This window comes from Tenrec ecaudatus, chromosome 2 (assembly GCF_050624435.1).
Source record: "Tenrec ecaudatus isolate mTenEca1 chromosome 2, mTenEca1.hap1, whole genome shotgun sequence".
NCBI lineage: Eukaryota > Metazoa > Chordata > Mammalia > Afrosoricida > Tenrecidae > Tenrec > Tenrec ecaudatus.
The window spans coordinates 125384249-125410443 of NC_134531.1; the positions used below are offsets into that span (position 1 = coordinate 125384249).

The 26195-nt window shown below is 40.5% G+C and overlaps 1 protein-coding gene across 1 annotated transcript in view; it reads left to right on the forward strand.

Annotated features, from left to right (window-relative positions):
- Positions 1-23153: 23153 nt before the first annotated feature.
- The window catches only part of SRFBP1 (serum response factor binding protein 1), a 63228-nt gene continuing 60186 nt past the window's right edge, over positions 23154-26195 (forward strand). The window contains exon 1 of the mRNA XM_075541433.1: positions 23154-23624. Within this exon, the coding sequence (XP_075397548.1) occupies positions 23589-23624 (36 nt within the window). The 5' untranslated portion in view covers positions 23154-23588. The remainder of the gene's footprint in view (positions 23625-26195) is intronic.

Sequence of the window (26195 nt, forward strand, 5' to 3'; positions counted from 1 at the left end):
GCCTCAAAATAGTAAGAATTCTGAGATGGCATCAGACCAGGCAGTATTTCATTCCGTTGCACAAAAGGTTGCTATGAATCCAACAACACGTGGAGGGGCCACCACTCTTTAATTTTACAAATGAGGACCCTGAGGTTCACAGAATTAAGTAACTTTCTAAATGAGTTAAATGTTAGTACTAGATATAGAAGCTTCCTAATTCTTAGTCCTTGGCTCTGATATCTTAAATCGACTTATTTAAGATATTTTAACTTCCTCTATCTTGAAAAGGCCTCAGTACATCAACTTTGAATTCTTGTTTCCAGTGTTTAGGTTACATTGAGTCAAAAGTCACCTTAACTTAGAAGTTTTTATAATTAGCTAAATCATGCATTTTTATGAGGATTTATTTAAACCATTGTTCAACCTCCCTTTATGTTCACACTGATATAGCTATTTAATCGCCTTCTATTAATAAAGACTTGGATATTAAGAAGTCTGACTGTGCTGTTCACCATTCACAATGCCTTCAATTGAACCGGGAACTCAATTCACCCCTCACTTCTCAGGTAACTGCAAAGGAAAGCTCTTCACATAATAGTCTGTCAGTCACCTACATAGTCCGCTAGCGAAAACAAAATCCTCTCTCCTTGAGTGAATTAGACTCAGAGAGACCCAATAGGCAGGGTAGAACTGCCCCCTTGGGTTTCTGAGACTTCAAGTGATTCCAGGAGCAAAGAGCCTCATCTTTCTCCGGTGAAGCAGCTGGTGGGTTTGAACCAATGACCTTACTTTGTAACTCACTACCCACCAGTTCTCATTATTCTGCTAGATGATGGGCAATAAAGCATTGAGCAAAAACAAACACAAACCTGCTGACACTGAGCTTAGAGTTTAAATGAGGTGACTAGATTTTAACACTGGAAAAGCGGGACATTATTGATAAAACTCGTATCCTAGTGAAATAGCCACATGGCAGCCGAAAACCGTATACCCTAGTCCAAAAATCGGGACTTTTAAAAAACGCCACGGGATATGGGACAAATTGTTAAAAATTGGGACTCTCCCACCAAAAGCGGAGATCTGGTCACCTTAGTAGGGAAAAATACACTAAATTAATGACTATATAATTTGAAAAGTCAAACACACACGCACAGGGGTACCCCCCAAAATATGGAATTTATTTTTCAAAGAGAAGTTGTTTTGTTTCTTTTTGTGAAAGAACTGTGTCATCTTCAAAGCACTCTCCATTACACTGAATTCATCTGTCAAATCTGTGCTTCCATTCCTGGAAACATTTTTCACACTCATCTGCTTGGATGACTGATGACAGCACCTCCCTCGTTGTTTTCTTCACCTCTTCTACATAATCAAATCCCTGTCCTTTCATGTCGTGGAAACAAAAAGAAGTTGCACATAGCAAAGTCAGGGGGGTGGGGCAAGGGAGGCACACTGAAATAGCTGCATGAGCTGGTGCATTGTCATGGTGGCAAAACCAGTCCCCCGTCTACCACAAATTAGCACTTTTGTTACACACTGTTACACAATCCTTTCAGAATCTCTAAATAGAAAGCGTGATGAACAGTCTGACCCGGTGGATTGAACTCCAAATGCACTATCCCCCTCATATTAAAAAAAAACCACAAAACAAATGAGCATTGTCCTTCAAAAATTGGGTTCAATGCCACAACAGTTTCTATGGCATTTTTCCCAAGCAGGAAACAAAATTTAATAGCCACACGCTGTTCTCTTAAATCTGCCATCACAAAAACCAGGTTTAAACCAAATGGCTTTTACCAAAAAATTCACTATGACCAGTGGGAGCCTTCCCAGGAGATGCCTCTAGGTGCGCTAACTCAGAGCGAGTTGCTGGATGCTCTTGTAGCAAGGGAAAAGGAATACTATGAAAGCTCAACCCAGCGGAGCTTTTGTCCACTTTGGGGCGGGGGGCGGGCAGTTACCCCGTGTATATATATCTCATGGTCTAATGAGAGCACATAATACAGACTTGAAACAAATATTTATCAAATGAACTATTTGGGGAATACCCTATATATGGGAACTTACGGATTGGCATAGGGTGAGATGTTAAAGTTAAGATATATCAAATTGCTAAGGGCCTTATAGGGCATCATAGGTGTTTAAACTGTTTCCTGTAGATAAAGTGAGTCATTGAGACTTATAAAAATGAGTCCATAACTGTCCCATTTACGTTTGAGGGAAACATTTTGATAGTAGGAAGAAATCGTCATGAAAAGCGTATGAATCTAACATCAGGAAGAATGGCTGGCTGACAATCACAGTAGCCAGGTCAAAGAAGGCGAGGACCTAAACTGAGAGTGAGAAGGGAGAAGCATAGATGAATTTGAAAGACATTTATTGGATGTTTATAAGAATACTTATGACTAATACCCCTCTATGATGATAGAAACATGAGAACCTAAAGTTAATCAAAAGTTTTCCATTTGGAAAACAAAGTTGATGGCAGTAAATAAAACAAAACAAAGGTAAAAGGACTCAGAAAGATAAAACCAGCCCCTGGCATTGAAAAAGTTACATGTATGAAACCCACAAAAGCCTCAGTGTTACTGCAAGCCAGTTTGAGGTTCACACCTAGGCCATGTTATTCTGCTCTTGGGCATAAGCCATCTCACCAAGCATCGATCTCAAACAAGGTGACTCTAAGACTATGACTAAGTGAGGCAAAAGCAAGATCATTGTTGTTGCTGTTATGGGTCGTTGTTTAGTTGGTTCAAACTCTTAATGAGCCACACAACAGCACAAAGCACGGCCCAGTCCTGCACCATCCTCACAACTGTTGCCATCCTTTAGTCCATTACTGAAGCTATTGTACCAATCCATCCCACTGAAGACCATCCTCTTTTTTCCCTGACCTTCCAACAAAAATGATGGTCCTCTGCAGGGACTCATCTCTTCTGAAAACATTTCCAAAATACAGGAGATGAAATCTTGACATCCTCATTTCTAAGAAGCATTCTGTCTGTACTTTTATCAAGACAAATTTATTTGCTTTTCTGGAAGTCTATGGTACTTGTGACATTCTTCTCTGACACCTTAATTCAAACGCATCAGCTCTTTTTCAGTCCAGCATTCACATGCATGAGGCATTTGAAAATGCCAAAACTTGGGCCAGGTACACTTTAGAGCTCAAAGTGACATCACTGTTTTTAATCTTTAAGATATATTTTGCAGTTTATTTTCCCAAGCAATGCTTTGATTGATTTCATAACGATTGTTTCCATTGGTGGATTATTTGGATTGAGTAAAATTAAATACATGGTAACATCAACATTTTCTCCACTTGCCATGATATTGCTTATTGGTCCAGTTGTGAGAATGTTGATCTTTTTTATGTTGATGTGCAATCCGTACTGAAGGCAGCATGTAAACATTGATCTTCATCAGTAAGACTTTCACATCCTCTTTACTTTCATTCAATAAGATTGTCTTCTGTTTGTCACAGGTTGTTAATGAGCCTTCCTCATAGTCTTCTTCATATCATCAATTTACTGATTATTTGCTGAGCATATAGATTGAAAAAAATATGCTAAAAGGATACAACCCTGCAGCACACTTTTCCTGATTTCAAAATGCAACTTCTGCTTGTAGGAACCACATCGTGGTCTATCTATGCACAGGTGCTTCATGAGCACAATGAAGGGTTCTAGAATTTCCCATTTGTTTGCAATGTTATCTATCATTTATGATCCACAGTCAAATGACTTTGCATAACCAATAAACGCAATTAAACATCTCAACACCAATTCTTTGGGTATAGTATGACTCTGTATCCATTCCATCTTATTTTGATAGTTCCTGTGTCATTTTGACGATAGTATTGCAACTTAATATTTGCATTTTTCTTCAGTTCTTTTCATTGAATAGATATATTCTTCCCTTTTGATTTTCTGACTGTAATATGAAATATTTTACACTATATAAAGGTAATATATTAGTGGTTTTGAATGACTTTAAATTATTTCTACTAAATTATCTTCACTCAAAAAAGCATCATAGGGTACGGTGGAGTACAAGAAGGAAGATATGTTTTGAAACGGATTTTGGTAGCCATTATACAATACTGATTGAACTATAGAATCATAAGGTGTCTGGATTAGCTCCTCATGAAATAGTTTGGGAGGAAATAATCATCATAAATTTCTCTAGTACTTAAGATGTTTGTTATTTTTTTTCCAAAAAGTCAGATAAAATTGCTGAATCATGGGAACCGAAGACATGATTTGATCCATTGCTGTAGAACAAGTGTCTATTTGTGATGAAAAAATTGAAGTTTTCAAATATTGGTCCTTTGACGTTTTTTGTATGAGTGCTTTTTGTTGTTCCTCGTGAAACTCTCCTTCAAGGCTGGATTCTTACCTCTTGGTCGGCGGTTCTCAACCATCCTAGAGCAGTGACCCTTCAATACAGTTCCTCATGCTGAGGTGACCCCCCAACCATAAATTATTTTCATTTCTACTTCATAATTTTGCTACTCTTATTAATCGGGCAACCCTTGTAAAAAGGTCATTTGACCCCAAAAGGGATCACGACCCACAGGTTGAGAACCGCTGCTCTAGGTGAATGTCCATTGTCATACTTCTGTATGTTGTTGACCTTGCATAATTAATGACCTTTCACACATTTTTCATATGCCCATCTTCAATAAATGATTTTAAAGTTTTCTGCTTGAATGTACAGTATTCAAGACTAATTCCAGCTACTGGCAAATATTATCTGAGTAACCACATCTCCAACTTCACACTAGGGGAGAAAAAAACAAACAGATAACCCCATAAATTTGCATAGTTTACATTGTTAATATTCAAGCTGCTTTAAATGCAGGAAGATGTCATATCACAAAGGTTGAACATGAACTCCATCCCAAAGTTATCTCAAATGACACCAAATCATTATGAACTACTATTAAATAGGTACAGGTGAGTCCACTACATCAAGGACTGACTGCATTTCTGGCCGTTGCCCAACTGTGCTCATTCTGAACCTTAGATTTATATTATTAAAACTAACCAATAAAACTGCAATAATTGTTTAGAACTTAAGTCCACAAAATATTTGGGGAGGAAATGCTTTTCACTAACTTTGAGAATCCCTGATGAAGAGTGATAACAGAAGCAGGTTGGCATTAGTCGGTTTATTGTTGATTGTTAAATCTTTACAGAATAAGCCCTCACTTCTTCCCATCCCAGCACTGACCGCTTCTCTCAGACACTTCTAGGCATCCCGTGGCAGGCTGAAGGTGGGTGTTGCAGGCGTGACCCTCACGTCTTGACCTTTGGAGGCTGAATAATTTCGTTATTGGTGGGGGGGGCGTGTCCTGGACATTGTAAAATATTTGACAGCATCCCTAGTCTCTGTCCTTAGGTGCTAGCAGCACTTTCATCTTCACTTGTGACGATCAAAAATGTCTCTGGACATTGCCAGATACCCTAAGGGAGGCAGCAGCATCCCCGGTAGAGACTCACTGGCATAGATTAATGAGGGGCCAATAGATAGCCTTACAGGACATCAATATTTTATACATTAGGTAGAGGCAGAAGGGAGAATCAACAGTGACCATGTGGCTAAGATCAGGTAAGAAAAAAATATTTCTAAATGGCATGAAATAGCAGAGCTTATTTTTCCTAACTGATCCTTACAAGATATTACAAATTGTGTCCATCCAAATTATGTGATGTAAATTCTAACCTTTGGGCTGTGGTCATAATCCCATTTGAGAATGGGGTTTCTTGGTTGTGTTAATGTAGTATTCTGTGTCTTAAATCAATCTCTTATGATATGTGAAAGAGGTGGATGAAGGGGCAGGCAGTACTTAAGTAGATAACGGAAGCGAGCAAGATGATACATGTTCTTCTATGTGAAGATCCCGAGAAGCCCAGCAAATGAAGGCTGAAAAGAGACAAGGAGCTGACCCCAGAGCCAACCGAGACAGAAAACCTCCCCAAAGAGCCAGAACCTTGATTTGGACTGTTGAGCTTCCTAAACTGTGATGGTGGTGCAGTGATTAAGCACTCCGCAGCTAACCTCTCCAAACACTCCGGCACTGAGAGAGGCAGAGAGACGCCTGCTTCTGTAAAGATTAGTCTTGACCACCCTGTAGGGTAGGGGAGTCTGTGGAAGGGTAGGGTAAGGGCCCTGGAGCCAGAATCCACTCTACTGCGCTGGGTGTTGTTATTTTAGTCTGTGGGAAATACATGTGTGTTTGTTATGCAGCACTAGATAACTAAGACAACAGAGAGTGCATTAAATTATTTTAAGGTCCACAAGAGTACTATATTTAACTCCTTCCATCTCTCTCTCTCTTGATTTTGACAGATGAGTGACTCAACAGATTTCTGACAAAGTTCTTGTTCTTGGACTGTCATTAAATTAAAATGTTTTCCCTGAGCATGCTTTGAAATTATTCACTTCTTTCTCTCCCAAAGGTTCATCTTTAAGTTTACATATAACTGTGGCAAGTTTTCCTTTTATGATCAGTCATTTAAAAAGCCATAACATCTCAGGATTTAGAAATGTGCTTTCACTGGGACTGCTTCCTGCAAGGTTGGCAGTGTGAAACCACCAGCCACTTCTTGGGAGAAAGATGGGGCTTTCCACTCCTGTAAAGAGTTACAGTCTCAGAAACCCACAGGAGCAGTCTACCCTGTCCTAGAGGATCACTATGTGAGTGAGCAAGTATATTTAAGGAGCTACTCCCATAGAGTTACAGTCTCAACAACCCACAAAGGGCAGTTCTGCCTTCTTCTACAAGGGTTGCTATGAGTGAGTATTGATTCCATGGTAGCATATGTTTTAAAGTATATTTAGAGTCATCTACTTGGGTATGTTTGTTTTGCCTCAAAAGACCTTCCTTCACTTTTGTTATGTTTGGTAGCCTTCAGATTTTTATTTTTCAGATGTATTTTTGGCATATTGTACCCCAGGGTGAGTGAATCTGTGGGGACAGTAATTAGAATAAAGACTTCTTTGGGGTATGGCAGGAGGTGGGGAGGGGGAGCTGATGGCAGAGAGAAAAGAAGGGAAAAAATGTTCTACATTGATTGGGGTAGTGACTGATCTGACTGAACTATTGAATTGTATGATGTTTGAATTGTGTCCCAGTAACATTGAGGCGGGGTGGGGAGTGGGGGGCACCTTACTTCACTTTTTAATGCTTTCAATAATTAACTTGAGCAACCTATCATTTTTAGATGGTGTTTATATAGAAAACATGTTTGCTGAATTTCTTAAAGTTTTAATTTCTAGGTCTATGAATATTTGGGAAACTTTAAGAATACATAAAAATCCATTAAAGGTTTCATTCCATTTATGAAGCAAAGTGTCACTTATTCCTTGACTTTTATTTAACTTTCCTTGTGGGAATTTTCACCCAATACCATAGCTACCTAAGGAAGTAGCACCCTGGTTTCAAAACTGAACTTAAGCCCAACCTCCTCTAGGGCACCTTCTAGTTGAATTTCTCTCTCACCTTCCACTATCACTCCCTTAGTACTGATAATCATACAGTGGAACATAATATTCTTACTACGGTACTTAACCATGGTTGCCAGCCACTTTACTAAGCACGATGTCCTCCCAGGATGGGTCTCTCAGTCAATAAGACTAGGCCTCACCATCCTCATTTCTAAGAAGCATTCTAGCTATGTTTTCTCCAGGAAAGGTTTGTTTGTTCCAAAGCAGTCCACGGAACTTCGAGCATTCTTCAACAACACCGCAGGCCAAGTTCTCCTCTCCTGTCTTCTCCAGTCATTGTTCACTTTCACACGCATACGAGGCGACTGGTAAAAACATGGTTTGGGTCAGGTGACATTAATCCTCAAAACTTTTGCTCTTTAACACTTTATATAGGTCTTGTGCTGCAAATTTGCCCAAGGCAATGCACAGTTTAATCTTTTGACTGTTATTTCCCAGAGCAATGAGTGTAAATATAGGTGAAATGAAATTCTTGAAAACTTCAATGTTTTCTCCATTTATGTTGTCAATCGGTCCAGTTGTGAGGATCTTGGTTTTCTTTACATGGAGTTGTAACCCGTCCTGAAGAGCGCAGTCTCTGACATACATCAGTAAGTGTTTCAAGTCCTCCTGGGTTTCAGCAAACAGGGCTGTGCCATCTCCTTGTTAATGAGCCTTCTCCCAATCCTGATGCCAAGTTCTGCTTTATAGAGCATAGTTTCTTGGGTTATTTGCTTAGCATATAAGTTGAATAAATATGGAGAAAAGATACATCCCTGAGAAACACCTTTCCTGATTCAACACCTCCTTGTTCTGTTCAAACGACCATCTGTTGGTCTGTGTAGCGGTTCTGCATGAGCATAATGAAGTGTCCTGCAATTTTCAATCTATACAATATTCTCGATCATTCGTTATGAACCACAGAGCGGAATGCCTATGCAAGTTCAATAAAACACAAGTAAACATCTTTCTGATATTCTTCTGATGGCAAGTCTGACATCAGCATTGATAGCCCTCTTTCTACATCCTCTCTGAGTCCACCTTGAATTTCCGGCAGTGTCTTATTGATGTACTCCTGCAATCATTTTTTAATGAGCCTCAGCAAAACCCGATTTGCATATGATGTTAATGATACTGTATGATAGCCTGCTCTAGGTCACCTTTCTTTGGAAAATGCACAGATGAGGACCTCCTCTAGTCAGTTGGCCAGGTAGGGGTCTTCCAAGTTTCCTGGCATAGATAAGTGGTGCTTCCAGTCCTGTATCCGTTTCTTGAAACATTCCCATTGGTATTCCAGCAGCCTCCTTTTCCTGGAGTCTTGTTTTTCACGAATGTCTTCAGTGCAGTTTGGCCTTCTTCCTTCAATGCCTTGGGTTCTTGAGCATATTTTATGTGTTGAAAGAGTTGACTATTGTCCAGTTCTTTTCTGAACAGTCACTTTGTGTACTCTTTGCATCTGCTTTTGGTGCTTCTGCCACCATTCAATATTTTGTCTATAAATCGCTCATTATTGCAACTCAAGATTGCTTCTTTGGTTATTCCAGCTCGAGACTTGCTGAGAGTGTTCTTCCCTTTTGGTTTTCTAAGCAGAGGTCTTTGCATATTTTGTTATACTGCTTTACCTCGTCTCTTCAGCTGCCTTTGAGACATTCTGTTCAACTCTTTTACTTCAAGATTCCTTAGTGCTGGAGACCCTATGTTTTGTCCTATGCACACAGGCTCATCACAAAGTTTATTCCCAAATTAGACACAGGATCAAACAAAAACTAAGGGACAGGTAGAGTATATAGCATGGATTTGTTGGACAAAAGAAGAAGTCACATCCAGGTAGGACAGAGCAGGAAGATTTCATCGTGCTAATTTTCAACAGTTTGAAACCTCAGCTAGAATACTATAACTAAAGTGTAATAAAATGCATTAGAGATCTGTTCTCTGATCTTGGCTTTAAATTATTATAGGCTTTTTGGTAATAATCTTGAACCTATCCTGAACTATGTTGCAAAGAATTAAGAGAAATAAATAATAGATATATGAGTTTTGTCATTTATAAAATGCATTAACTCGTTTGTTGTTGAAAAATCAATAAACAGGTGAATTGAAAAGAACAGATTTAGTTATAAATTATTAGTGTAATTTATGCATTCATATCATGAAGTTGTTATAAAACTGTCACTGATGATTATATTTCAAGACTTATATTGCCCTCCTACAACTTCTATGACTGTACACATGTTTGACATTTGCCAGTTATGAATCTTTCACATATACCAGACCCATCACACAAAGTTACTGTCAAAATTAATGAAATAATAGCAGTTAAATAACTAAGAAGTAAATATTCATCAAGAACTTTATAATTCATACTTAATCATCCCAGTAGTCCTCAGGGCTTGCTTATCATTCTCATTTTAAATAATAAAGAAATGTTGGCACAGAGTGCTTAGATAATTTCATAAGGACACCTAGCTAGTAAGAGATCTAATAGAAATTTAATAGCAGATAGTCTGCCAGATTCCAGAGGTAATTCTCTTAGCTAAAATTTGCTAATTTTCAGTTCTATCCCTTTAAAATGTGTGAAATGTGAATCTTTAGCATTAACTAATGATTCCCATTGTTTTAATATATCCAGTTCTTTGAACAGAAAATTTCCTACAAGGAAGTCCTGCTTACATGCATTTCCTAGTTGTATAAAGTTACAAATTGAATCAAAATAGTCCATACAATTTTAAATGAAAAGGTAACATTGATCCTTTAGAGAATAGGTTCAATAAGCAGATTAGTTTAGTCACATTGCAACTATCTACCTCCTAAACTGAAGTAAAAGTATCCCTGGAAGGTTTGGTTGTTTGGAGTTTGTTTTGTTTTGTTTTTCTGTTGGTTTTTGTGCTTGGTATACCATAGTTACATTCAGTAATATAATAAATAAAACCCTGAACCATAAATAAATCCATTAGTGGTTCACTAGGGGGCTTATTCTTAATCGGTAGCTTATTAACCTGAAAGGGTTAATCCTAAGTATTAAAAAAATACCTTTTACATCTATTTTCCTTGTCATTTAGAAAAAGCTACCATGTGGCATGCATTGAGATTGCTTTCAACTTTCAGTATCAATTGCCATATGCAATTTGGAGAACAACACTGCCATCCAGCGGTAACATCCTAAAAGTGCAGAGCCATTATAACAAAATTTTATTGCATTTATGAGTTTAAAGCGAAACATCCAGATGTTTTGAAAGCTATTAAGAATGAGTTGAATTACTAATAATAGCTTGAGTACTAACTATTGTAAACTACATTCATTTTTAAATGACAGGACTCTTCAAAATAGTTTCTCTTTTACGTACTCCATCTGTAAGGGAAAGGTGGTAGAGTTATACACTCCTACTAGAAAAGGTCTACGTTTTTTAAATAAGTACCACAGTAAATATTAGGGAATTGGAAATGTTTCCTGTGTCCCTGTTGTTGTTGTTAAGTGACATCAAATTGATTCAGACACCTAAAGTACAATGGGATGAAACACTATGTCATCCTCTGAACTGTTTCTATATTGAGCCCACTGTTGAAGCCACAAGTCAGTCTCATCACTTGTCTGTCCGTTTTTAGTACCTTGGAGGGTTATGTGTTGCTGTGATGCTGGAAGCAATGTAACGTGTGTTTCTAACAACAGCAGGATCAACCAAGGTGGACAGGTTTCAGTAGGACTTCCTGATAAAGAACGGGCTACAAAGAAGGAATAGGCTATCCATTTTGGAGTGATTTTAACAACTGACAGTTTTATGAAGGGCTGCAGAACATTGTCAGAAACAGCACCAGAAGATGAGCCCCTCAGGTCATAAGGCACTCAAAACAAATGAAGAATTGCAGCCTTTTGAAAGCAGGGTTCGTGATAAATATAGATGGAGTAAAGCTGTCACGGCCTTCATTTGCCAGTGGAGTTTGACGCAAAATAAGAATACAAGGGATCCAAATGGGTGGTGAGGTGGGTGTGGCAGGCCTGGTAGGGAGTGATCAAGGGAAAGGTAACAAAGAGCTATAGCTGAAACCCAGGTGGGGACGAAGCATGATAGTGGGACAGGAGGAAAGTTAAGGGAAATAGAGGAAAGAACTAGGAGGCAAATGGCATTTATAGAGGTCTAGACAAAAACATGTACATATGCAAATATATATATGAGGATGGGGAAATAGATCTATGTGTCTATATTTACAGGTTTAGTATTAAGGTGGTGGAAGGACCTTGAACCTCTACTCACACACTCCCTCAATGCATGAATACTTTCTTCTATTAAATTGGAACTCTATGATGCTCACCTTCCCAACACAACCGCTGAAGACAAAGCGGGTGAATAAGCAAATGTGGTGAAGAAAGCTGATGATGCCCGGTTATCAAAAGATATAGCATCTGGGTTCTTAAAGGCTTGAAGATAAACAAGTGGCCATCTAGCTCAGAAGCAACAAAGCCCACATGGAAGAACACACCAGCCTGTGTGATCACGTGGTTCTGAAGGGATCAGTTATCAGGCATTAAAGAACAAAAAATAATATCATTGGGTGCACACCTCCATAATACGATCGCTGAGGACAAACAGGTGCATAAGCAAATGTGGTGAAGAAAGCTGATGGTGCCCAGCTATCAAAAGAGATAGTGCCCGGGGTCTTAAAGGCTTGAAGATAAACAAGCAACCATTTAACTCAGAAGCAACAAAGCCCACATGGAAGAAGCACACCAGCCTGTGCGATTAGGAGGTGTCGAAGGGATCAGGTATAAGGCATCATCATTAGAAAAAAAGAAAGCCTTACCATAGTGAATGAAGGGGGAAGTGCAGAGTGGAGACCCAAGGCCCATTTGTTGGTCACTGGAGATCCCCTCACAGAGGGGTCTAGGGGAGGAGATGAGTCAGTCAGGGTGCGATGTAGCACCATTGAAGAATACAGCTTTCCTCCAGTTCCTAAATGCTTCCTCCCCCCCCCTAACTATCATGATCCGAATTCTACCTTGCAAGTCTGGATAGAGCAGAGGATGTACACTGGTGCATATGGGAGCTGGAGGCACAGGGAATCCAGGGTGGATGATACCTTCAGGACCAGGGGTGTGAGGGGCGATGCTGGGATGGTAGAGGGAGAGTGGGTTGGAAAGAGGGAATAGATTACAAGATGCCCTCCTCCCTGGGGGACAGGCAACAGAAAAGGGGGTGAAGGGAGACATTGGACAGGGCAAGATATGACAAAATAATAATTTATAAATTATCAAGGGCTCATGAGGGAGAGAGGAGCGGGGAAGGAGGGGAAAAAAAGGAGGACCTGACGCAAAGGGCGTAAGTGGAGAGCAAATGCTTTGAAAATGATTAGGGCAAAGAATGTACAGATGTGCTTTACACAACTGATGTATGAATGGATTGTGATAGGAGTTGTATGAGCCCCTAATAAAAGGGTTTTTTTTTTTTAAGAATAAATAGCTGTGGTGCAATTAGCTACTGATAACTGAAATGTGGAATGAATGGAAAATTGGAAGTTATCAAATATGAAAAGCAATGTATAAAGTTAGATATATGAGGCATTAGTGATCTGAAATAAACTGGTATTGGCCATCTAGCATCAGACAATCTTATGGCTCACAGGGCTGGGAATTATCAATGCAAGAGGATGGCAATAACATTGACCATCAAAAAGGGCATGTCAAGCTCTACCTGGTGTATGCCTTTTTCTATGATAGGATACTATCTACATTCATACAAAGATATCCAGCTAATATAACTATTATTCAGATTTATAAAGCCAACATGAAAGCACATATCAATGTACTGCTGCAACAATGCTTGGATGACCTTCAGCAAAATTTCACTTGCATGTGATATCGATGATATTGGTCTATAATTTGTGTAGTCTGTTTGGTCACCTTTCTTTCAAATGGCTCCAAATAGGGATCTCTCCCAGTCAATTGGCCATGTAGCTGTCTTCCAAATGTCTTGTTATAAAGGAGAAAGAGTGTTTTGCAGTGTTTGGTCATCTTGTTGCAACATTTCAGCTGTTATTCCATCAACTCCTGGAGCCTTGTTTTTGGGAAATGCTTTCTATGCCTCTTGAATCTCAGAAACATTGGTTCATGGCCCTGGGTTACCTCATGAAATAATGGATGCCAACTAGTTCTTTGGGTGCAGTGGCTGCATTCTTCATCGTCTTTTGATGCTTCCTGCATCCTTCAATATTTTGCCCACAGAATATTTTGCTACTTGAAGCTTGAATTTTTTAAGTTTAGGATAGCCTAAGAGTGTTCTTCCTTTCTGTTTTTCTAACTGTAGGTCTTTGCATATTTTATTATAATATTTTCCTTTGTCTTCTCAAACGGCCCTTTGGATTTTTCTGTTCGGCTCTTTAGCATCATTTCTTCCTATTTACAATTAGAGCAATTTTCATCATATCTTCTCCCATCCATGTTACCCTTTTCCTTCCTGTCATTTTAATGACCTTTTGTTTTTTTCATGAATGATGCTCTTGATGTCCCCCTACAGCTCATCAAGTCTCTGCCATTAGTGTTCAATGCATTAAATCTCTCCTTGAAATGGTCTCGGAATTCAGGTGGGATGATCTTAAGGTCCTATTTTGGCTCTCATGGACATGCTTTGATTTTCTCCACTTCATTGCAGTTGTTAGGTGCCATCGATTCAGTTCCAGCCCATAACAACCCTATGCACAACAGAATGAAACAGTGCCTGGTCCTGTGCCATGTAACAGCTTAAAGAGAACATACAAGGCGGTACCCCCCAACTTTTTTTAAAGGAACAAAAGCTTTGCTAGGCAGAGCTTTCATATGCATTTCCCCCACCAGGCCAGCATCAAGTAACGTGCTCTGAGTGTACACCGTGGCGTCTCCTGGGAAGGTTTTCTCTGGCACAGTGAATTTTTTTGGAAAAGCAGTTTTGCTTGAGCCTCTTTTTTTTCTGATGGCCGATCTTTTTTTTCTGATGGCCGATGTAAGTGAACAGTGTGCCGCTGTGAAATTTTGTTTCCTGCTTGGGAAAACCACCACAGAAATCAGTGTGATTGAACACAGCTTACAAGGACAGCACTACGGGAAAAACTCAAGTGTACAAGTGTTTTCCTTATTTCAAAAGAGGTGAAATGCTGATTGATGACAAACCTCATTCTGGACATCTGTCAACTTCCTGAACGGACGAAAATGTCGATTTGTAATGCATTTGGAGTTCATTTTTAATCAAGCTGTTAATGAAGGCCAATCGATCAAGCTCTCGATCTGTCAATCAAGTTTTCTATCTGGATCAGTGGTTCTCAACCTTTCTCATGCCGTGGCCCTTTAATGTAGTTCCTCATGTTGTGGTGACCCCCCAACCATAACATTATTTTATGCTACTTCAATAACTATCATTTTGCTACATTATGAATCGGGAGACTCCTGTGAAGGGGTCGTTCGATCCCCAAAGGGGTCGTGGCTCATAGGTTGAGAATCGCTGATCTAGAGGTTCTGAAAGATTGTGTCTATGACAAAAAAAAGCCCTGATATACGGCAGATGAGGGACTGGCCTAGCCACCAAGGCAATGCACCTACTCACGCCATCTCAGTGTGCCAGTTTGGGGCAAAACGTATGCCTCTCATGCCCCACTCACCTTACTCACCGCACTTCCCTCCATGCAATGTCTTTCTGTTTCTGAAAATGCAGAGGGACATGAAAGGACATCAATTTGAGGACATAAAAGAGGTGAAGAAAATAAGGGAGAGCTGTCAGCCATCAAATGGATGAGTTTCAAAATGTTTCCAAGAAAATGGAATTGCAGATTTGACAAATGCATTAAATGTAATGGAGATTATTTTGAAGTTGATAAAATTCTTTTGTAAAAAAAATAAATATAGCTTGTAAAATAAATTCTGGGTTCTTTTTTTGGGGATACCCCCTCATATGTAGCAGATTTGACTAATACAATATATTGTTCAATTTCTTAACTATTGCTTCCATGAGCGTTGATTGTGCACCCAAGTGAAATGAAATCTTTGACAAATTCTTTCTTTTCCCTGCTTATAGTAATGTTATCTATTGTTTTATTTGTAAGGACTTTTGTTTTTGTTTTTATTGCGCTGCAATCTATAGGGAAGGATGTATTCTTAGAGCTTCGTCAATAAGTGCTTCAAGTTCTCTTCACTTTCAGCAAGCAGAATCCTGCCACCTGAAGATCATGGTTAGTCAGTCTTCTTCCATTCCAGGTGTTTGTAGTCTTCTTTCTATATCCAGTTTTTCAGATTTTTTGCTCAGTCTGCAGATTGAATCGATTCTGTCCTTAGGCACCCTGCTGGTGTAGTGGTGAGGAGTTAGGCTGCTAATTTCAAGGTCAGCAGCTCCTCGGGAGAAAGACCAGGCTTCCTACTCCTGTAAGGAGCTAGTCTGGGAAACCCACGGGGCAGAGCCTGCCCTGTGGTGTTGTTGTTATGTGTCCCAAGGGACTCAACAGCAGTGTGGGGTTGTTATTAGATGAGGAAAATGCTGTCAGAGAATAATACGACCAAGCAATTGAAATTGAAAAAATATAAAATTTAATAGCCATCCCAGCCATTAAAAAAAAGGCCTTTATAGGAGAAAATGGCATGTGTTTAACCATAGGTTTCCAAACTTATTTCACCCTTTCAGAAGAAAGGGGAAAAAAGAACTCTGTTCTCCTAGCAATTAACAACTTTTGTACTATAGCCCATAGTCCAGGGTTAACTGTAGACATCTCCTTTTGCAGCCCTGCTGGTTCATTCCAGGGGCAGTATCAGCTAAGTTGAAAAACACTGGTTTAAACTGCTTCCCATAATAAACATTCAATGTAATTTGCAAGGATGAAATGTTAAAGTCATTCCTGATAAAATCAATATAAGCCAACAAACTCTACCAATGTTATCACTTACCATTGTTTCAGATGTTCTAGCAAATGTAATGATACCAGAAAATTGAATAATGGTTATAAATGCCAAAAAAGAAAATTAATTTTCTTTGCTGGTAATATGTATCTAGAAAAGTCAGATAGAAAATCCTAAAGTTATTTGGATAATATAAAAAGAAAAACAAGTTCATAGATTTTATCTATCTATACCAGCAATAACCAACTCAAATAGGAAAGAAGTGTTAAAAAATATTTTATTCACAATAGCAACTGAAAATTTGAGACCATAGTCTAAAAAAATTTTCAAGTTAATATTAAAACATGATACAAATGGTACAAAAGAGTACATGAGAAAAGACGTGCCTATGTCTCCTAGTAACGACGTCTTTCTGAGGAAGAAGGAGTCTATAAAAATAAATGGGGTATGGATGTGCACATGTATCCTTCCTCCAAATACACATAAAAATAGCCTACTATGTAGTGTACTGTCACATGATTGTGTCATTAAACAATATCACAGAAAGCCTTTCATTGAGATAAATTGAAAGTTATTGTTATTATTAATGAATTAATCAGTTATATACTGATAGATTTGCCTCCAATACTGTGAATACTTATGTAATAAATAATAACCTTATATATACATACTTTATACCAGAATAACTATAGGCTTTTAAAAAATAGAATTTAATAGGATAAGTGTGTTTGTTTGAGTTTTATTGAGGTACACTTGAGATAGACAGAACCAGCAAATATTTAAGTTGATAAGTTTGGGTATACATATACTGCAAACTCATTGCCAAAATAAAGATAATGAATGTATCAGTAAATCACATCCCCAAATTTCCTAATGGCCTTTTTTAACCTCCCTCCTATTCATCTGATCACTTCTACCCTTCTCCTCCAGGCAGCCAGTCATCGTTATTTTTCTCCATACATTATGCTAAGCGTTGGACTGCTAAGCAAATGGTCAAAGGTTTGAATACACATACAGCCTCAGAAGCACAGGCTGTCTTCTTCCATAACTATTTACAGCCTCGCAAGTCCTCTTTCTGATAATCGCTGTGAGTCTGAAAGAGCGCAAAGGCAATGGGTTTGGTTTAGTTTCGTTTATACATTATTTACCAAGTGGTTCCAGGGGAGACAGACCTGGTGGTCTTTCCTCATAAAGATTACTGCTTAGAGAAGCTTATAACCAAAACCAAACTCATTACCAATAAGTCAATTCTGACTCAGTGACCCCAAGGCAGTTCTACTTTGTCACATGGAATCACTACACACTGATACTGATTTGATGACTCTGAACAATATACATTACTTTGCATTTCTAAAAATGAAACGAGACAGCATGTATTGTTCTATCTGGTAGACAATGCTGGGTTGTTTAGAGAAACAAACAATGGCACTCACATATGCATCTCAAAATGTTGTATCAAGAAGACATCCTAGCCCAGTCCGTGGGTCTGATGCTAGCTGGGTGTCTCTTCAGTCATGTAGCTGCATGCCAATGACACAGAAAGGTGAACTGGGAATCACAGGACGATGGGTACAGAGTCCTGGGGATCCAAGAGCAGTGGAGACATGACAGAGGTCGGACAGCTCTCCAGGTTGGCTGCCCAAATGGGGCTGCCTCAGAGGCAGACCAAGAGTCCCAGCAAGGAGGCAGGTGAAGGGACAGAGAGGAAGAGAATTTCCCGGTATCTTGATTATAAAAAGGCCACACTCACCAAAAGGCATCATCAACCTGGTAGGTTGGACTTTGCCCTTAGATTTTCACACAGGTGAAAGTTGACATAAAATATAACAGGCACATCTGCCATCTTTAATTTGATTAGTTTGAGATTAATACGTGTTACGTGCTACAGTATGTGAATGGTACATACATGGACCCATAGCGGTAAAGGGAAAAAAAACAGTTGCTGTCTAAGCACATCTCGGTGTCAGTGGGTGACTGCAAATTCTATCAGTAATGTATTTGTCTTAGTCTCATTAGAGAATGAGAGCCTTCTAAACAAAAGACATTTAAAAGTCCCAATAGTGCCCTCTGAGGGAATATACTGGGTCGGTTATACTCAACGCAAAAAATTACAGCTCATTTTATGGAAATTGTGTTTTGGGATCCTAAAGGGGTAAACCTGATTTTCTCAAAGCACAAGGCCATCACCAGGGCTTCTTATGAAGTAGTTTTAAGCGAAGGTTGAACTGCATGGGTGAGAAATTGGATTTTTCCAATCAAGACAATGCATCTGCTCAGATGTCAAGGGTACCAAGGGCTGTTCTAAGACAAGTTTGTGAGCCCTTACCCTGTCCACCTTGCAGGCCCGATATTGCCTCTTCAGACTTCTTTTGTTCCCCAAACTCCAAGAATATTTAAAAGAAATACAATTCTGACTCCCTCGGAGAAGTCAAAACTGCTGCTTTGACATGGTGCCAATTAAAGAGTGCAGAAAACAGAAACGTCACCTTCAAATTTGTACAGACTTAGGTGGATAATATATCAAGAAACAACAGCTTGACATTTTGATATTTTGTTATACAGTGGTATCTACTATTTTGAAGCAATATTTTTTCTGTTCATGTTTTTTAAAGTTTTATTGATATAACACATGTACCATACAATTTAATGTTTTAAATATATTCCAAAGAATTGTACAGGCAAAACAATTCTTGGCTTACCTTATGTATGTGTACACACACACAATAATTCACTGCCATCAAGTCAATGTTGATTCATAGTGACCCCCTGTGTGTTTCTGAGCCTGTACCTGTTTACAGGAATAGAAAGCCCAGTCTTTCTACCAAGGAGCTGCTGGTGGTTTCAAACTGACAGCCATCTGGATCACAGCCCAACTCATAAGCACTATACCACCAAGACTCATACATACATACATGCATGCATACATATACAGTCATTCCTTGATATACATGGGGAATTGGTTCCAGGATCCCTTGAATACCTAAAGAAACAAAGGCTTATATCCTTTATATACCATTGCATAGTATTTGCATATAACCTACGTATATTCTCCCATATATTTTAAATACTCTCTAAATCTACTAGTGTCAGGCCAATTCTGATTCGTAGTGATAGTATAGAACTGCCCCTTTGGGGGTTCCAAGACTTTAAATCTTTATAGAAACACACTGCCTCTCCTTTCTCTTGCAGGGTGACTGATGAATTCAAACTGACCTTGTAGTTAGCAATCCAATGTTTACCCAGCATTGCCACCAGGACTTTCAAAAACAAACAAACTTACTGCCACCGAGTGCATTCTGACTCATAGTGACCCTACAGGACAGAGGAGAACTGCCCCTGTGAGTTTCTGAGACAGTAGCTCTTTATAGGAGTAGAAAGCTCCATATTTCTCCTAAAGAGCAGGCTGGTGGTTTAGAACTGCTGACCTTGTGGTTAGCAGTTCAATGTGCAATCATTACACCACCAGGGCTCTTATCAGGGTTCTAGATTACTTATAATGAGGAATGCAATGCAAATGAGTGTAAATAGCACGTTGTACTCCCTCTTAGTCTTTGAACATTGTTTCACTGGTTTTAAGGAGCCCCCTCAATCATTGTTCAGTATCCACAGATGTCCTATAGGTCATTCGTGCAACTCATGAAGCTGCAGATATGAAAGACTGATCATACATATATCCCACATCTTATTGTGCCCAGGGTTTCAAACCAGTCTTTCCCAGTTCTGTCATGGGTAACAAAGCAAAAATGGAAAATATCTGAATTTGTAAAATGTGGGTGTATTAGAATAGCAAGAATGGTAAAAATTGAAGGTTGATATCTTACTAGAAATTTAATCTCTGTCTTAGAATACAAGACCAGCATGCACATTGCATAGTAATCAAATCCCTTGAGTCTGAAATTATGGGACCTTGTTCACAGAAAGCTGTTTCTCACATTGCTTTGAATGTGTGTCATGCTCCACAAGTGATAGTAGTCCACATTCCCACATTTCACTACACCTCTTCCATGGTTTGAACCCATGGGGATGAAGCTGGATTACCCAGTGTTCCTTTCTGTCATCCTTAAAGTCAGAACCTATTCAACACCACCTAACCACCCCCACTTAACCCGAAGACTGGCAGTTTGAACCCACCCAGCAATATTGTGGGAGGAAATGGGAAGGGGTCTAACCATCTACTTCTGAAAATATACTGTCATGACAAATCTATGGCTTTCAACTCTGTAACATATCAGAATCTAGTCAATGGCAATAGGTTGATTTTGTTTTTGGTAAAATGTATAATGGGCTCTCATTGTGGTTTTCAAGTCCCTACACTATTGGCTGTCAGATTTAGCGAGGAGAGTTATACATGGAAGGAGAAAATTCCAGTTCTGTTATGAGCTAATAATGGCAAAAATCACCATCATGCAACTTTGTTAAACAAGAAGTAAGCAGTTAACTTACGTGTGCCAAAATCACATGTTAAATGGTAAGAATTGTCATTCAAATACAAACTATGAGCTACTCAAGTGGAGTAAGACACCAAGTGTGTAAAAAGAAAGGGCTCTAGAAAGGGCTTCAGGGCACAAGTCATAGGCCCAAAAGTAGACCTATGCTTGGCTGAATGCTCTTTGGTTGCTATCTTGAAACACTTAGGTTTTTTTTAGTTTTATTGGCATATAATTTATGTATAAGTCCATACTTCAACCACATCAAGAAGAGTTGTACAATCATCGCCATAATCCGTTTTTGAACATGAAATGTCTACTAGTCTTATCATTGAATTTGTGTTTTGTAAGCGAAGTCCAGCAGAACAATGAAACGTGTGCCAAGGGCCTGTAGACTGCCCATGTGCAGGCCTACCTATTTTGTTGGCTTCGACTCGTGCTAACACCGTGTGTCCTGAGTAGAATGCCTGCACAGGCTCTTCTAGGCTATGACCTTTCAGCAGCAGATTGCCAGGCATGTCTTCCAACATGCTTCTGGGGAGAGTCTCCCTATTATGAACTGTGTCATCCATGAAGGTTTTGTAAATCTTGGCTTACTGGCAGCAAGTTACACTTGTGAAGTTAGAAGCTCCAAATGAGAAGTGATTTGACATGTTGCTCCTATTAATATTTAAGCCAGGGAAACTCTGAGGCATTCTACCCTCCCCGCCACATCAAACCAAACTCACTGCCATCAAATCTATTCGGACTCATGGCAACCCTATTTAGGATTTCAGAGACTGCACATTTTTACGGGAGCACACAGCCTCAGCTTTCCCCAAGGAGTGGCTGATGGGTTTGAACCATGAAGCTTTCATTGTCCTAGAGAGCCACTATAACTCTGAGTCAACTATAGAGCACACAGAATACTTGAAGTGTAAGCCAATTTGAGGACAGGGGGTTTTGTTATTCAAAAGAGATCTTATCCATGTAGGCTGTACCTTCAAAATAATCAATTTTAAAATATAGAAAGAGTAGATTAGGCTTTGAAGCAAGCAAGCAAGTATAAAGCAGGGAAAGACAGGCGCTACCTAGAGATCTCCAAAGAACACTAAGGTGAATGTTAGAGAAACCGAAACAAGTACACTCTCCCAGGGCAGACTCCTAAACTATGAGAAAATACCATTGCTTATTAAAACCACTCATTTGTGGCATTTCTGTTCTAACAGAGCTAAGATATTCCTCCGATGGGCTTTCTAGTTGTCCACTATGTGCCAATGATCAGACCAGCTACCATCTTGTTTGGGTGCATTCACTCTTCTGAGTTCTGGGGACCGCTGAGGGTACGTACTAGGCATAGCAGTGTCCCTGGGTTTGAAAGAATGTCACTTTTGCTGGCAAAACAAAAGACTAGAAACTTTAAACGTCTCCATGAAAGATGGAGAGGTCATGAAGAAGGGAAAACTTTTTCCCTGATTTTTGCACAAGAGGTCTTACATTTTAATCTTGTACTGAGCATCCCTATTATGAAATGATGTCATCAGCCATCACCCCAGCAGGCGTGAATGGCACCAGCTGCGTGATTCAGGACAAGACAGTGGGTTCCTCTGAAATCAATTTCCACACCCGTAAAATGAAAGGAGCAATTCCTTTCTTGTGGAATTTGTGTTAAGATTTTCTAAATAATTCATGCAAAGTGCCTGGCCCTGTCCTTGACCCTTTTTAAGGTTCAGTAATAGAATGCAGTATTTTTTTTAAACATTTTACTAGGGGCTCATACAACTCATCACAATTCATACATATACATACATCAATTGTATTGTTTTAAAATTAAAAAATTTTTTAGTTGTGGAGTCCATTCCTGCCCATGACGACCCCGTGTAAATAAAATAGTTATTAGATTATCTAGTTCAGATTCACTCCTTAACGTCTCCTCTTCCCAAAGTCATTCCCACAGGCAGACGTAACAAATGCGCATCGTCTGCGCTACAAAGTTTCATCGTGTGTGTGTGGAGAAAAATCTGTCCACACCTCAGTGATCAGGGGATGGATAAAAAGCCGGCGGCTCGCATTCGCTGGGAGAAGCACCGCGGGTCACTCCCGGGGCTGTGAAACTGCCATGCAGTGGGCTTGCGGGAGACAGCGAGGCTTGCCACTCCTTCAAGACTTCGCCTCGGAAACACCCACTCCGTCCTCTGCGGTCCTGAGCCAGAGTTCACTTCATGGCCAGGAGTTTTCACCGAAAGCCACAGGGGGGTTACTCGGTGGTTCACTGCACGGGCTGCAATGTGAACCCAGGAACCGTTCTACTGAAGAAAAGCGAGACTTTCGGCTCCTTAAAAGCTCGACAGGCTGGGACACCCACCGGGGCGATTCCAGTTTCACTAGGACTCCGAACCGACTCCGCGGGGGGGGTGGGGGGGTGTCTTTTTATTTTGTTTCCTCACCAACCCAGGAACCTTCCAAACGCTAAATCCAAAGGCGGAAGCAAAGCTCGGTGGCTCCTGGCAAGAAGTCCCTTCACCCTCACGGACAGACAGAACCGAACTCCGGCAACGCCAGGGCGTCGACAAGCGGAAATAATGGAGTCAACCCCCTTAAAGTGGCAGCGCACGACGTGCACGGCTTCCTCCCGGCGAACGAGTCGCAACTGACAGCCTAAGAACTCCTTCCCCCTCCGCGTCCCCTGGCCGGAAGTCGCTGTCGTTACTTCCGCTCCTCCCCTTGACGGACTCAGTCCCAACGCGTTTTGGACGACAGCGGCCGCCGTTGAGGGGCGGGGCTCCGCAGCCGCGGTTTCGCAGACGCCATTCACGTGCTGGCCGAGGAGGCGTGCGGGTTTCCTGGAGCCCTTTCCTGGATTGCCTATGGCTCCGCCGGAAACGCTGAACCTCAACAACGAGGTGAGCATTAGGTGCAGGGCCTCGGAACCCACCTCTCTCTGTCTTTCCGACGTGCCCGTCACCTGCTGAGTTGAAACGCCGAGTGCCCGGCGTGTGGGTAGGGGATGCTGCCGCGGGCGCGTCTTCATGGACCCCGCTGGGGTTTCTGGTGAACGCCCCTGACGGCATCTCAGCGGCTGAGTCCAGGGGCATACCGCGGGCTCCTGGGCCTCCCCACGTTTTATCTGCGCGACACCGGGAAGATCAGGGTCTGTATCATAGAAAATGACAGCTCAGAATATAGTGCCTATCTCGCGGAGTCTCACTGCCAGCGAGTCTATTGGACGCACAGTGAGCAAGTAGAGCAGGGTAGCGCTGCCCTGCGAGTTTTGGAGACTAACTTCACAGGAGTAGAAAGCCTCATCGTTCTCCCGTGGAGCCGCTGATGGCTTCGAACTCCAGGCCTTGCAACCTTGGAAGCCCAACATGGAACCACGGCGCCACCAAGGTTCCTTCCCCAAAGGGTGGTTGGGAGAATTTAGTTCACTAAAGATAGTAAAGTGGTGGCGCCTTGCATGAAAGCGATAGGTGTTAGGAAACATTCCCCTCTATTATTGACTGTTGGAAGGACTAGGTTAGAGTTCTAGGTTCTCCTAAGAAACCGTGCACCTTCAATGAGACTACTGTGAGGGCATGTGCTCAGGACTGCCCCGCTTCTCATGTCATTTAGAGGAAAGCTTTTGGAAAAGCGGTCTATTCTCATTACTACTTGTTGCAGTCTGTCTTAAATCTAGTTTCATTAGACCATTCAACCTTCCTAGTTCCTCATGTTGTGGTGACTCCAACTATAAAATTATTTTCATTGCTACTTCATAACTAATTTTGCTACTGTTAGGAATCATAAATATCTGATATGCAGATGTATCTTCATTGTTACAAATTGAACTTAATTAAAGCATAGTGATTAATCACAAAACAATATGTAATTATATAGTGAAATATTTGTGTTTTTGATGGTCTTAGGGGACCCCTGTGAAAGGATCGTTCGACCCCCAAAGGGGTTGCGACCCACGGTGTGAGAACCACGGCACTAGCCCTTTTCCCTCACCTCCATCATAACTTGTTATTGTCATTTTTGCCACCATCCTTTTTCCATTTTCTGCTTTTACCCAAAGAATTAATGAGGTATTTGTAGTCTGAAAGTGAATGAGGACCCTGCAACTACCACAAGGGAAGTTTTTTTCGGTGTTCTTTTATATGTTGCGTATATAGAAGCCAGATAGAGCTTCTGGTAGGTGCTGTCCAGTTGGTTCTGACCCATAGCCACCCTACGTACAGAACAAAACACCGCTTGGTCCTGCACCATCCTCACACATCTCCATATGCGTAAGCCCATTGTTGCAGCCTCTGTGTCAATCATCTTGTCCAGGGGCTCCTTTTTTTCTGGCCCTGGACTTTACCAAGTGGGATGTCCCTGTCCCAGGGCTAGGACTCTTCTGATAACATAGCCAAAGTACATGAGACAAAGTCTTGCCCTCCTGGCCTCTAAGGAGCAGAAAATTCTGGTTGTATTTCTGAGACAGATTTGTTTGTCCTTTTGGCAGTTTGAATATTCTTCTCCAGCACCACATTTCAAGCACATCTATTCTTCAATCTTCCTATTAATTGTCCTACTTTCACTTAGATTCAAGGTGATTGAAAGGCTGTGACTTGGGTCAGGCACACCTTAGTCCTCAAAGTAACTTCCCTGCTCATCAACACTCAAAAGGTGCTGTGCAGCTGATTTGTCCAATACAGCTTATCTTTTGATCTCTCGACTGCTGCTTCCATGTGCATTGATTGTGGTGAAATTCATGACAATTTGAGTTTTTCTCCTTTTTTCATCATGTTACCTATTGATCTAGTTGTGAGGATTTGGAGCTTCTTTATATTGAGTTGTAACCCATACAGAAGATTGAAATCCTTGATCTTCGTTAGTATTTCAGGAGTGTAAGATATATGGCCTGTTTTCAAGTAATCCGCACCATCCAATTGGTGGATGTTAAGCAAGAGAAAGATGAGGCTTTCTACTCCCTGTAAACAGTCTCAGAAACCCCTCGGGGCGGGTCTGCCCTGTCCTATAGGATCGCCATGAGTTGGAATTGGCTCGACGGCAGTGAAGTTGGTTTCTTGGAAGCAGTACCAACTCCAATACAGAACAGTGTCTGAAGAGCGCCTAGAAAAGCTGTCACAGGGCAAGACTGTTTGATAGAAGGCAAAATGGTGACGGATGTGTATCTTTGGTCTTCAAGGGTCTTGGATGATAATTTGGACCATATTTTGTTGTCAGAAACAACTGATTTATTGCCAGATTAGTTAGTCTGGATTTTGTTCAGTAAATGGTGGGGTACTGGATATATTGCAGAGGGAAATTGGCGCATTTAAGATTTCCTGGAAACTATACATTAAGCATGTGTTTTGTGTGCAATTTGGTGGTATAATTTCCATTAGGCTAAGTATGTGGAATAAAACACCTTATCAGAGAGATTACTTTGTGAATTAACAGAGAGTACCAAGGAGATGAATGAGAAAAAGAAGGGTTTCTGCTTCCAT